The 15390-nt window shown below is 39.8% G+C and overlaps 1 protein-coding gene across 1 annotated transcript; it reads left to right on the top strand.

The window, feature by feature from the left end:
* Positions 1–1868: 1868 nt before the first annotated feature.
* Positions 1869–14249, top strand: LOC306919741 (low choriolytic enzyme-like; the record flags this gene model as incomplete). Its single annotated transcript, XM_079496294.1, has 9 exons — positions 1869–1955; positions 2611–2641; positions 3595–3660; positions 4315–4479; positions 5165–5282; positions 5697–5875; positions 6070–6151; positions 7101–7222; positions 13924–14249. Exons 1-9 carry the CDS (start codon positions 1881–1883, stop codon positions 14247–14249), a joined length of 1164 nt encoding a protein of 387 aa, XP_079352420.1. The 5' UTR covers positions 1869–1880.
* Between the last annotated feature and the right edge of the window lie 1141 nt (positions 14250–15390).

A 15390-nucleotide genomic window follows, 5' to 3' on the forward strand; every position in this document is an offset into this window, starting at 1 on the left:
ACTAACAGAGTACAGAGGGTGAAAGTGAACACAACCTTCTCCGCAGCATTAACTACGAATGTTGGTGCCCCCCAGGGGTGTGTAAGGTCAGCTGTACTTTTCACCCTTTATACTGACAGCTGTCGTACTGAGGAATATTGTCTGATTGTCGCACCGACACATCAGATCAGTACATTCTAAAGTACTCGGATGATACAACTTTAATTTCTCTTCTAGATAGTTCCAGTGATCCTGGACTGCACCAACACAGAGTAAAAAATAAGGTGGTTGAATTGAGTGATAACAACGCTCTCATCATTAACACAAAAAAGACAGAAGAGATTATTTTTGGTGCACCACTAGAGACACACAGATCCCCCATCACTATTCATAGTGAACAGATTAACCAGGTATGTTCATATAAATACCTAGGAGTAGAAATAGATCATCTCCTGTCGTGGAAAGATCAGATTGAATCAGTGTGTAAGAAAACAACGCAAAGAATCTATTTCCTTCGCCGTTTAAGATCCTTTGGTGCTAGTAGACGGATTCTTCTTTTGGTTTTCACTTCTGTTATTATGAGTGTTCTTCAGTACTGTAGTAACACCAGGTAGCCTTAAAGTCACAACTGCTGCAACAACTAAACATTTGTTCAAAGATTGTTGGACAACCACTTCAGAGGCTCTATACATCCACGTATGATAACAGCATCCTAAGGTTAGCAAGGAATATCACCTCTAATACTAGCCATGTTTTGCATGGAGAGTATAGGTTGCTGCCTTCAGGAAGGAGATATGGTGTTCCAGCATACAATAAGGTCAGACTGAAGAGGTCTTTTGTCCATCAGTCGACTCTGAGGCTTAATCAGGATTTTGGCCAGGACTAGACTGAGCTGTTTATGCACATTTATGTCAAATGTGTGTATATGTGTTGCGTTCAGTGCAAGCTGACAATAAAGTACTATATCATATCATATCTCTCCGGTAAAAAAGGGCGCACCCGTTGTCCTTTTACCTGTGCCTGCCGACCAAGTAAAAATAGCCACTCTACAGCTCACAACTGGTTGCGGACACGTCACGTGACACTTCTAGTGCGGGACTTGCCAAATTTGTAGCCTAAATTCAAAGTTCTCTATATGGTCTGCAACCAAGGGTGCATAATTGTTGTATTATATAGCTTGTAGTACTAGATCTGCTCTCAAAGTTTGCAACTCAACTCGACTTCATCCCATGATCTGGGAGAACAAATGTCGTTGATCATTTGTTTAATTGGCTTTACCGGCATCAGAATCAGAATTATTTATTTCATTCAGAGTGAATAAATATGCCTACTTTAATATTAAATAAATGCTGTTAACGTCCTCATATAGAGTGGCCTACTACAAATGAACGGTACGTCCTTTCTCTGATCAGTGTCAACACGCAGGATCAGATTTGAAGGCCTGAAGACCTATTAGGAGAAGCATCCAGAGTTGTCAGGGCCGTGCAGAGAGCACTGTGGGGGCAGCTGCCCAAACCCAAGGAAAGGGCACAGGTGCGCATAGCGCACGCCGATCTTTGGGTGTGGTCTTTTTGTGGGGTCCGTCCCTAGCTCGTGCCATTTCGCACATGAAATGTAGTAGGCCTTGGGCACACTTTGTGGGCACACTTTGAGGCAAAAGGAAGTTGCATGTGCCTGACAGTTGTTGTGACAGCAGTGAAGTTGCGTCGGTTCGTTTAAATGCAACAAACGAAAGGTGCAACCGTTTCCACATTGGAGAAATGTGACAACAGAGTGAGAGCTGGGCTCCATATAAGGTCCACATTCAGTTGATCAGACAGTATATATTCCTCTGGTGATTTGTACCAGACAGACAGAAGGACGGACGGACTGACAGACAGACAGACAGACAGATATCAACCATGTTGTCTTTCATCCAGGTTGCTGTGCTCATTGGCTCTCTCTGCTGCTCTGTCCATGGCTTTGTCATAATAAAGGTAATTATTCTAATTTCGTTTTATAGTAAGTAAAGTAGTTGTGTGAACGGTGCCGGTTACAAGTATAAAATTCTGGCATTCAGAATTGACTTAATTGTATTTGTTGACCAGTGGTTCCTATGGAGACACAAAGAGTCTCCTTTGTGACTCCATAGGGAACCACTGGTCATCAAATTATTAATGCGCCAAAAACTAAAAATATCCATGAATTCAAGTCTCTATAAGTGAGTAATATTGATAGACAAAATAAGTGATTATAGGTGGTTAATGTATGTTTATGGTAATAAAACTGAATCTAAAAAGTAACTAGTAACTAAAATGTTCAAATAATTGTAGTGGGGTAAAAGTACAATATTTTCCTCAGATGTAATTGTGTAGAAGTAAAAGTTTTTCAAATTGGAAATATTCCACTAAAGTGAAAGTATCTCAAAATTGTACAGTACTTGAGTAAATGTACTTACAGTTGTTACTGTATAAGTTCCTATAGAAAGAAGTAGCATACTGTCACTGTTTCACCATTCCTGTTTCACCAAATCTGTGTGTGTGTGTGTGTGTGTGTGTGTGTGTGTGTGTGTGTGTGTGTGTGTGTGTGTGTGTGTGTGTGTGTGTGTGTGTGTGTGTGTGTGTGTGTGTGTGTGTGTGTGTGTGTGTGCAGGCTTCAGGTGATATGAGCGACGAAGGCCCTGGTAAGGCTGCTCTTCTTCATATAATTTATTTGAATCAATATAAAATGCTTTATAGCATGATTTTTGTAATATTGTTATACAACACTATGAGTAGGCTATGTATGAGTTGTTAATAACTATAATTATTCAGTGTTATAATCAGATTATGAATAAAGCATTATAAGAATATAGGATGCATATAGCATGCTTGCCATTGCAAAAAAAATGAAATATTTGTTAGCATAGCAAGACAGTGTTAGTCTCACGTAACCAGACTGTTGCCTCTCGCAATTTCCAAATGCTTTCATCAGTCTGGAGCAACGGAAGAGCTGTCATGAGTAAACTATAAAGCGGAAGTGGAGCCTCCTCGCCACTTCCTTTACAGTTGCGCACATTTATCCTAATATAAATAGAAATCATGTAAGCTTATATAGCTTGTTGAAAGAAGGAAATAAAAAAAATAAGCTCTAAAGATATTTTAAAATATATTTTCGTGAACGGAAATTGCAGCTTCCTTACTCGGATTTCGGGAGCTGTAGTTCCAGGCTCTATATAGCATTCGGAGATTGTGGAATAGTTGTCTGGCTACACGAGACTAATAAGCCTATAACAATAATAATCACTGTTATATTGCATTATAATTACTGAATGCATTATAAATCAGTATAAGTGGTCATTTGGGTGCTTTAAACTAAAGGGATATATTTCATTTTCAAAAAATGTTTTGGTAATTTTATCGTCTACTCAAACTCAATTTTAACCGCTGCGATGCATTGTCTCCTTTTCAACCAACCATAAAATGACTTGTCTTTTAGTTCTATACTGGATCTCTTCTCCACTATACTCCACAACATTTTACTTTGTTGATGAAATTGTCATAGTTTTAGTCATCATAGCTTTGTTTTTTTTACTGACACTTTATAAAGTTTACACGTAACAGTGTTACCTGTAATAAATGGTGTCTTCTTTCACAGACAACTCCACTATGGAAGAAGAATTGTCTGCAGCCTCCATGATTGAGAAGGCCAATGCTCACATCGGTATGTTCACCTCCACTGTAATGATATACATGTCCTCAATCACAACCACTTCAACCCTGTATCTACCTAGATGACCGGAGTCCCCCAGGGCTCTCTTCTAGGTCCATAGAATCAAATCAAATCACTTGCCTTAAGCGTCACTATGCAACTGTTTTATGTATAAAATGTAATTTTGTCCAATCTGTATGACTAGAGTACGTTAATACAATCTGGATGTTTTATTGTGTCTTACAGAGGCCTCGTATAAGCCCCTCATGGGCTTTTTGCCTCGTAGATCCTAACATCTTCCCTTTTCTATGTTGATTGTTTGTTTTTATACTGTGCTAAATAAATAAATACAAAAAAAAGTACAACATAACTTAATAGAATCTGCATGGTAGAGTATGTTAATACAATATAACTTAACTTATACAATCTGCATGGTATAGTGTTTTGGTACGATGATGCGCGACTGCGACGCACCACCGCTCCTAGCCATGCCGGTCCGCGAACATTTTATGAACTGGCAGCCGGTCTGTGCCGTGGTAATGGCAAGGTTGGGAACCCCTGTTTTAAATGAAGCCCCAGATCTGTACTGCCGGTTGCCAACCTCCTAAATGGCCCTCGGTGTGGGCGTGGCTGCCCACATGACATTGATGTTCCTCCTGTTCCCAGGAGTGGGCGATGACGAGCTAGGCCTAACGATAGTGGACATGGACATCGCCGTGCCGACAGGCCTGGGGAACGCCGACCCGTGCACGGGACGAGCACGCAGCTGTCTGTGGCCCAAGGCTACCGACGGACGCGTCTATGTACCCTTCACCATCTCCAACCAGTACTGTAAGTACAATTTGGAGAACATTGTGATACGATCATTACAGTTGTATACATTATAATAAGATTATTACAGCTTTGATAACATTATAATAAGATTATTACAGTCGTGATAACATTGTAATAGGATCATCACAGTTGTAATTACATTATAATAAGATTATTACAGCTTTGATAACATTATAAGATTATTAGTCGTGATAACATTGTAATAGGATCATCACAGTTGTAACTAGAACGGCACTCTGTCGAATGCCTACTTGCTTGTTGCACACAAGTAGGCCATAAATGGCCTACTAGTGTCTACTAGCGCCCCGTTTGATCGTGCCAGCATATGACGTCAGGGTATAACTAGCTCTCAATGATGACGTAATAAAGATGTGGATTAAAGGACCCAATGCCAGGGTGTAATTGGTTTTCGATGGTGACGTAAGGACGATATGTTTTAGTGTCGGGAGGATTAAAGGTAATGCCCCCATGTATACATGTATGTAATCTGACACCACTGTCATATCAAGCACAAGTAGTCATTACGTCATACGCTGGCACGGCGCATACGCATCAAACATCGTCCTGGACGAAAACTATTACTTGTGCGCTCTGCTTGCGCAAATAATTACTTTGTAATAGCATTACTACAGTTGCGATCACATTGTAATAGGATCATCACAGTTGTAATGAACCTTTCCAGCGGCCAACGAGAGGAACCTCATCCTCCAGGGTCTGAACTCCTTCGCTCAGTCAACCTGCGTCCGTTTCTACCAGCGAAGAAACGAGAGAGCCTTCCTGAACATCCAGTCTCGACAAGGGTAGGAATGAACCCAATTCACACACGCTCATGAATATGTTGGGTTTTTTAACCCATCATTTCCCTCAATATGGCATAGCAGTGGTGCCGCAAATAGAAAATATTTATATCAATTCTTTTAAGCGTGGAACCAAGCCATCCAGGCCCCTTGTGAATCAAGACCATAACACATTTGAGTAGGCCTATGTGTCTAAAAATATTTGAAATCCACAAAATAAAGGGAATGTATACTTTTGCGATTAAAAGAAAATTATTAATAATAAAACAAGAAATATAAAGCTAGGGCTATTTACTTGTGACCCATAAACACCCACAAATGGGTCCCGAGACCCACTGCTTGGGAAACAAGCAGAGGACATTTGACATGCCAGAACCTAATCATGTGATCTCCATCCTCCTCCTACACCAAACGCAGGTGTTTCTCGTTTGTGGGTCGCCAGGGCAACGCTCAGACGTTGTCTCTCCAGCGCAGGGGGTGTGTCTTCCTGGGCACCATCCAGCACGAGCTGCTCCACGCACTGGGCTTCGACCACGAGCAGACCCGCTCCGACCGTGACCAGAACGTACGAATCCTTCTGGAGAACGTGGAGCCTGGTGGGTGGATTCTGACTGGCTGCAGAGCCCCGCTTAGATTGATTGATTGATTGAATCCTTTATTACGTGCGTGCGTGCGTGCGTGCGTGCGTGCGTGCGTGCGTGCGTGCGTGCGTGCGTGCGTGCGTGCGTGCGTGCGTGCGTGCGTGCGTGCGCACTTCTGTGAATTCTAATCAATCTTGATTTTCTTTCAGGAACGGAGGGGAATTTCCGCAGGATCAACACCAGGAATCTGAACACTCCGTATAACTACAGATCTATCATGCACTATTCAGGGTAACTCCATTAAGCTTTCACTATAATACATTAATTGACACTAGTGGAAAAAGTACTCAAATATTTTACTCGCTCTCAGCTGGGGTCCTTGGCCTGAAAGACGTTGAAGACCCCTGTATGATAGTGTAATAACATGCTATTCAACCATAACTCTGTAATTGCAGTCATTATTTCTGATTATAATTAAGGCGTAATAAAAAAAGAGAAGTGCAGTAAATCAAACTCTATAGTTTTAAAGAGCATAAATGAAGCCTGATTCATACATTGGTGATACAGGGCATCGCTCGACAAATATAATATATTTTCAAATATAAGAATAGCATAATAAGCTAATCTTACAAGCTTACAACGTGCTGTAAGCTTGTAGATGTGCTATTTCCCCTATTTTTAAGAAATTCCGAAAGCATACAATTATTCAAAATGTCAGTGATGTCTTTGTTTTTATTATGTTATTTGTCATATCTGACCCGTGCAATTTTTGAGTATGATCCTATAACACATAACAGTCAACCAGAAATATAATTTTAACTCATATGTTCCAACGTTCAATGCCAAAAACACAATTTAAATTGTTAATTGCAATTATAATTTTACGACAAATAAATGTCAACTTAAAGCAGTAGTTCATCCAAAGAATTACCTATTTTCTGTCAATTACACACCCATGAAGCCTTGAATTCATGGAGATATTTTCGTTTTTGTCACCTTCCTATAAGCAAATAATTTGATGACCGGATCATCGGCCAATAGGTGACTCAGTAGGAGACTCTTTGGGTCTCGAGACTACACTTTGAGTCTTGAGACTCCAACGGTCATTCAAATAATTGGCTTAGGAATATGACAACTACTACTTTAAATGTTGTAATGGCGACAGCTCTAAGAATCGCAGTCCTATAATGTCCTCATGCAGCTCACAGTAAAAGTTGTGTTTTTTCCCTCCACGGTATAGCACCGCCTTCTCCCGGAACGGCCGTCCCACCATCGTGCCGATCCCCAACCCCAACGTCCGCCTGGGCAACACCCAGATGGACACCACCGACATCCTCAGGATCAACCGCCTCTACCAATGCAGTAAGTATACCCAGGGCTCTATTTTTGTCCATGCTAAACCCCTTATCCCTAAACTACTTTGCCTTTTTTTTTTTAAACAATTTTGATTCTCAACCTTTTCAGGCTGTGCCCCCCCCAAAATAATCCTATCATATTTGAACTGGGGACCCTCAACATATAATCATAATTGAACTGGGGGGACCCCCATTCCCTCCTCTCGGGCCTGCCAAAGAAGTCAACAGACAGAATCCAACTTGTTCAAAATGCGGCTGCTAGGGTTTTAACCAAAACTAAGATGAGAGATCATATTACTCCAGTTTTACACTCACTACATTGGCTCCCGGTGGTTTTTAGGATTGATTTTAAAATTATTTTACTTGTTTATAAATCCCTAAACGGTCTTGCACCCTCATACCTCCGCGAATGCCTACCCAGATACGTTCCTAACCGCCCCCTCAGGTCCTCCACTGCTGGCCTGCTTGAAGTGCCTGAAAGAATGTCTACAAAAAAGTATGGTGAGGCAGCCTTCTGCTTCTATGGGCCTACAGCCTGGAATCGACTTCCATTTCAACTTAGACACGCACCCTCTGTAGACATTTTTAAAGCTCAACTCAAGACTCACCTTTTTACTCTTGCTTTTAATTGAGTTTTAGTTTTAGTTTTAGTTGAGTTCTCTATTCTGACCTTTTGCGGTGTGCTTTGTTTCTCGTCCATCTATGTTTTTATGCTTTTTTTGTTGTTTGCTCTTTACCATTGTTTTATCCGTCTAACTGCTTGCCTGTGTTTTATTGCTATTTTTATGTACTGCCCTGTGAAGCACTTTGAGTTGCATTTATGTATGAAAGGTGCTATAGAAATAAAGTTTATTATTATTATTATACCCTGACAAGCATTTGGAATGTAGGAGTTGGGGCATTACATTTAGTTTGACTCAGTTCCACAGATAAATGTTGTAGATTGGCTATTTTCTCAATGTTTGCTAAAATGTTGGCCAATGTGTTTGTCCAGTTTATATAGTATAGTTTGACTGTACTATCTCCTCCACAGGCACATCTGACCCCATGCTCCCCCCTGACGAGAATATGGAGGACCTCTTATAAGAGGACCTCTTATCATGGAAGTTTGGAACCAAATTAAGGTAAAGACTGTTATGTATTCATTTAACCCTTTGAATATATATATATATATATATATATATATATATATATATATATATATATATATATATATATATATATATATTCTTTTTTTTTTTTTTCATCATTGAATTGTTTTTAATTAATGAAAGATCACACCTGTGTGAACTGAGTGGTGCAACTCCCCTCTCCCCCTGGCTCTCTCTCTCTCTCTCTGTATAATTAGCAGGCAACAGTGCAACACTATCTCTCTATCTCTGTTTCTGGCACAACAGCGCCACTTTTGCCCCTACTGGTACTCTAAACATCGGGACATAGTCACATAGGAACATAGCTGTTCCTTGGAGTGGTTGCACCACTCAAAAATGTAGTAAAATCTACAAGCCGGTCAGCATGTGTGTATGGTGTACTCACTGTGTATACTTCCACAGATCTCTCTCTCTCTCTCTCCTGTCTTCTCAGGAGGAGCTGTAGGAGGAGGATGAGAAGAAATGAGACAATGTGTGTGCAGCTTTGCTTCTGATTATTATAAAACAAACAGCACATATAGGCTGGTTGAATAAGCTTTGATGTCATCAATATTTACTTTTGATATACTCTTGCAAAGAATTATGTTTTTGACTTTGTGCCAACAGACTTGCATATAACCAATTCATTATATACTTCTGTATTGATCAAACATTTAAAAAAATCAATAAAACCAATGTGGCATTATAAAAACCTATTAATCTACATTTATTTCTGTGTCAATTCACGTTGAATCCAATGTTACAATACATAATATCCTCTCTGTCGGGTAGAAAACTCATAATGTTCAAAACCATCACTTTTCAGAATTCAAATCGAATAGAAATAGGGGGGAAATAGCAGACGTACAATCTCAAAAGCTTGTAGATCGGCTATTTCTGCTGCTTTTGTGCAACGAATTATAGTGTGACCAAATGGCCAACTGATTGTGCTGTAAAATACATGCCCAAAGTGCACGCTTGCTGGGTGGTCTATGGACACATTGGACAAACAAGCAAGCTACAAAGTTTATTTATTTTATTCAAACAACATCACCATCATCTCTCTCACTGTCTGCTCTGGATCATCAAACAGTCAAAATCAGATTCAGAACTTTAAATGTTTGCCAGGAACTAAATGATAAAACTTTGGAACCGCACTATTCCTTCATACTTTCACATAGAAACTCGATTCACAAACAGAACAATCCCCCTTACTGGTGGAAATGCACACTTGATACTTTGAAACAATTTGTAGTTTGAGATATTTAACTTTAAAGCACCCAATGCATTTCCAAAGGGGTTTGCTACTGGGGAGAGAGGACACAGGAGCAATGACAATGTTTTTTGTAAAGTCACTGCGGCCGCAATTTTTACACTACGGATATATTTTTTACATCACCAAGTTTGCACGGGTCTGCTCTCAGATTTAATCCAAAAACCTAAACTGTGTCATGTATACATTTTGAGTTAAGACCATTAATATCAATCAACCCGTGTCCCTCTGCATTATAGCAATTAGTGTGGTGGTCTAGTCTTTGGTAAGTCTTTGGCTGCTCAGTGGTGCAAACTGCAAAGTAACTAAGTACTGTACATGTTCTCAAGTATATACAAGTGCTTACTGCTTACAATGCAATAATTCCAGCATTTGACAGCGTTAGTTACTTGTTACTTTGCAGATTAACCTACAGTAACCACATACAGCCAATCTACAATGTGACTTGTTATGCTTGATCTGATGTTTTATGAAAATGTGAGTACTTGGTACTCAAAGTACATTTTGATGCTAAAACGCTTGTATATGCCAAGCTCCAACTGCCATGCCCCCCCCCCCCCCCCCCCCACACACACACACACACCCCACCCCATGCATACTCCATCGCCACCCCACATTTTTTTTTGTTACAGACTATTGTATTTAAAGTGGTTGTAAAAGCATGACAGGGACAGATTCTTTCTGTTGCTCGACAGTTTGAGTTTGTTTCAACCATTTTGCAATAAATGATAATAATACCCTTCTAAACCTTCAATATCGAGCTCTCTGCTGGAAACCTTTGGACATGTTTCAGAAAATGAAAAACAATAATAAAACAAACCAGTGTTTCAATGGATCCAATAGTTATTTAGTCATAAACCCTTGTTAATAGGTTTATCGGTTCAATGTTTATAAAACCCACACACACTCTTAACCACTTTGATTTAAACTTATTGGGCCCGATTAAGCAAGTCGAAAAACCCATGCGGTAATACATATTTTGGCCTCGCTCTGCGCCTTTTCGTATTATGGAAGCCGTGGTGAACGCTCACTCATATGGAATACCACGTTCCTGAATATTTTAGCATTGGGGGAGTGTCCATATGTTAATTATTTTCGCTTTGCGCTATTTGCTATTAAGCCCCTTGACCTAAAAACCCTCAGCGCATACCGTTTCCACCTGGGTCTGACCATAAGCAAAAGGCACTGTTTGATTTTACACTTGAGCGGCTCTGGCAACACATTCTCATCCCATGTCATAATTTTACCTCGCCTTCTGACGTTTGGCAGGAGCATGAATTACCTCACCTATTGACGTATATCGGAAAAATAATACGTCATGGCGTGACTTAAGTGTAAAAAGGTCACGCTCTGACGTTTTTTATTTTTCTGTCTAAAATAATCTGAAGCTATATTATTATTCATGTCATGTTAGAGCAGGTCTGAAATAAATGTCAGAGCTGATATCGACATATAAATATGAAATAAATGCTTAAACATGTCACTATGTCTAATGTTATAACCATTGGGTTAACCAATGCTAACAGCTTCCCTGCTAAAGTATGCAAATTCCGCTAAAATCCGCCTTTTTGTACACAATCGTTTTGGAAGATAATACTAGTCTTTTACTAACTGGCTAACAGAAATAGCAGATAAAGAAGTATTAACACTGATAGTTTGTAAAAAGTGTGTTTATTTTGGTCCGCCTAAAGCTAATTGCTCTGGAGTGCTGCTGGAGTGTTGCCATGTCTGTAAGCGGCTTCTTTTTCTGTAAAGTTGCTTGTAAATATTGGTAGTTGTGGTTGCTTTTCTTGTTTCTAAAGTGCTTATTTGGGCTTTTCTCCTAATGTTGTTTAAACCAGTGATCCTCACACAGCGACATTCCCATGTCAAGGACCCCCAGATGAATGCATTTGCCCAACTAAGCCAGTGACCCCATGACAGATTTGTGTTTTTAAATGTTTCAATAACATTTTTCAAAAATATTCCACAATTGTCACTTTTTTCAAAGATTACTTTTGAAAATAGCACATCTACCAGCTCACAATGCATCACATTCATTCATTAAAACTATGAACTCTGACTGCAGGGGGATATATATTTATAATGATCATTATAACAATGTGCAAGAAAATATGTAAAAAGAAGGAAGAACTTTATATTTGTGGACAATCAAAATATGCTTGAAATTTTAATGTGGTGTCATTAAAATGAATCTTGATATGGCAGACTCACTATCTAGAAAATAAAAACATGGCACTTCATTTAAAATAGGTTGCAGACCCCTGTTATATGCGATTCTTTTGGGAGTATGTTTATAGACCTATTTACTTGTTTCTATGAGACATGGCAACAACTTTCTGGCTTTCTGTGATTGTAAAGGGTCATATATTGCTCATTTCTCAACCTTTTTTTAAAATCAAAACATCTCCATAATCATTGGGAATTCTTCTTCAATAAAATGCTACGAGCGAAGACCATAACATTGGGGCCGCAGCAATACGCATGGCGCACGTATTATGGCATTTCAACTCATTCCTTCGTCGTGACTCGAATGAAATAAAATAAAATAAACGTTATTTTACTGGTGTTTTTAGAAACAAATAAAGAGCGTGTGTGCAACAGTGCATATACGTGCATGCACTATATGCTATATTTCCTCGTCGGGATGGTGAGCTCTTCACAGCTCTGTCTTTCATATTATTCTTATAATATTTGATATTATAAACACTCATGGTTCTCTCATTTCTCAACCGTTTTTTAAAATGTAAAAATCCCCATATTCCTTAGGAATCTTGCTTTCATTCGCTGTATGGTACATGGTTCTATTTTTATCGAATTAAACAATATCAAACGAACTTGTATGTTCGGGGGTTAGACGATTCTGGGAACATTACGCATGGATTGCCAATTTGCCAGCCAATGCTGCGTATCTACTCGCAGTTCAATTCCGATCTGAAAGGTATAGGTAGGTGCCATTTCAAAGGCTTAGTTATTCATTTATGAATCAAATTAACTAGAATAAAGATTTTTACAGCTGTTGTCCTTCTGTCTGTCTGGTACGAATCACCGGAGGACCCATATATATATACTGTCTGATCAACTGAATGTGGACCTTATATGGAGCCCAGCTCTCACTCTGTTGTCACATTTCTCCAATGTGGAAACGGTTGCAGAATATCCACCGTTCGTTTGTGGCATTTAAACGAACCGACGCAACTTCACTGCTAATATCACAACAACTGTCAGACACATGCAGGGGGGGGTCTTGGGCACCTTCCCTTTTGCCTCAAAGTTCCCCCTCCACCACCCCCCCCAAAAATGGGCGAAATGGCAGGCCATAAAACAATCAATATTATATATTTTAATGTTTACATATAGTAATGAGAATGTATTGCTTATTTTACTGTCCGCAATGACATGGGCCAATAACTAATTATGGAACATCTTGCCCCATTAGCATAAGATATCCAAGGCCTACTACATTTCATGTGCAAAATGGCACGAGCTAGGGACGGACCCCACAAAAAGACCACACCCAAAAATCGGCGTGCACTATGCACGTGCACACATTTGCCCTTTTCTTGGGTTTGGGCAGCTGCCCCCACAGTGCTCTCTGCACGGCCCTGAAAACTCTGGATGCTTCTCCTAATATTGGTCTTCAGGCCTTCAAATCAGATCCTGCGTGTTGACACTGATCAGAGCAAAGGTCACCGAACTGTATATAAAGGACTGATTTGTAGTAGGCCAGTACTCTATATGAGGACGTTAACAGCATTTATTTAATATTAAAGTAGGCATATTTATTCACTCTGAATGAAATAAATAATTCTGATTCTGATGCCTCCTCCTGATTGCTCCGTTTCATTGAGAGAGAGAGAGAGAGAGAGAGAGAGAGAGAGAGAGAGAGAGAGAGAGAGAGAGAGAGAGAGAGAGAGAGAGAGAGCAATCACATCAAATAGCGTGGTCATGTCCAGTCGCAAAGCACACGGCACATCTCTTGAACAACTAAAAGAATGCCTGGACTGGACTGTTTGGGACACTTTTGGAAACGGTTCATTGGATGAAATCACTATGGTCACAAATGATTACAATAATTTCCGTGTAGATTTGGTTGTTCCGAAAAAGGAGATAAAAATGTACCCAAATAATAAATCATATGTGACCAAGGATATAAAAGAGGTAATAAATGAAAGGAAAACATGCAGCCTTCATAAACAAAGATCTCAGTGCACTGAAATTAACAGAAAAAAGCTCAAAAACAAAATGAGGCAGGCAAAATTGGCACATCTAGAGAATGTGTTCATGACTAATAATCATAAAAAGGTGTGGGACACTATGAAGTCTATGACGGGAATGTCAGCACCAACCAAACCATCATGACAGACAATGAACCTGGCCTTGCTGCAGACGACCTAAACACTTTCTTTGCCAGATTCGAATTATTGGACAATTCTTATAAGTGCACTGATATACTTAAGGCTGTAACACCTGCCCCCTCAGACAGAATCATCAGCACAGAGGAGGATGTCAGGAAAGTGTTTCAGTGTACTAACACAAGGAAAGCCAATGGGCCAGATGAGTGCAGTGCTTTTCTCCTTAAGAACTTGAGTTGGCTCCAGTGTGGCAACCAATATTTCAAACCTCTGTAGACACACACACAATTCCTCTGTCTTGGAAAACCTCACACATAAAGCCATTACCCAAAATCCAATGTCCAAAAGAACATAAGGATTATAGACCCATAGCTCTCACTTCAGTGATTATGAAATCACTTGAAAGAATACTTTTACAACATCTTGTTAGTATGACCCCTGTCAGTTTGCTTATAAAAAGGGTTGCGGCACAGAGGATGCGGTTGTCACACTGGTCCACTTAATTACGAAACACCTAAATAAGTCAAATAAGAATTATGCAAGGGTGCTGTTCTTAGACTTTTCTTCAGCTTTCAATGCAATACAGTCTGATATACTAGGGTCAAAGATGGTACAGTTGGAACTGAATACATACTTAATTCACTGGTATGCTTCCTTTCTTACTAACAGAGTACAGAGGGTGAAAGTGAACACAACCTTCTCCGCAGCATTAACTACGAATGTTGGTGCCCCCCAGGGGTGTGTAAGGTCAGCTGTACTTTTCACCCTTTATACTGACAGCTGTCGTACTGAGGAATATTGTCTGATTGTCGCACCGACACATCAGATCAGTACATTCTAAAGTACTCGGATGATACAACTTTAATTTCTCTTCTAGATAGTTCCAGTGATCCTGGACTGCACCAACACAGAGTAAAAAATAAGGTGGTTGAATTGAGTGATAACAACGCTCTCATCATTAACACAAAAAAGACAGAAGAGATTATTTTTGGTGCACCACTAGAGACACACAGATCCCCCATCACTATTCATAGTGAACAGATTAACCAGGTATGTTCATATAAATACCTAGGAGTAGAAATAGATCATCTCCTGTCGTGGAAAGATCAGATTGAATCAGTGTGTAAGAAAACAACGCAAAGAATCTATTTCCTTCGCCGTTTAAGATCCTTTGGTGCTAGTAGACGGATTCTTCTTTTGGTTTTCACTTCTGTTATTATGAGTGTTCTTCAGTACTGTAGTAACACCAGGTAGCCTTAAAGTCACAACTGCTGCAACAACTAAACATTTGTTCAAAGATTGTTGGACAACCACTTCAGAGGCTCTATACATCCACGTATGATAACAGCATCCTAAGGTTAGCAAGGAATATCACCTCTAATACTAGCCATGTTTTGCATGGAGAGTATAGGTTGCT

This window comes from Electrona antarctica (genome assembly GCF_951216825.1).
Source record: "Electrona antarctica genome assembly, chromosome: 3".
In the NCBI taxonomy this organism is placed as follows: domain Eukaryota; kingdom Metazoa; phylum Chordata; class Actinopteri; order Myctophiformes; family Myctophidae; genus Electrona; species Electrona antarctica.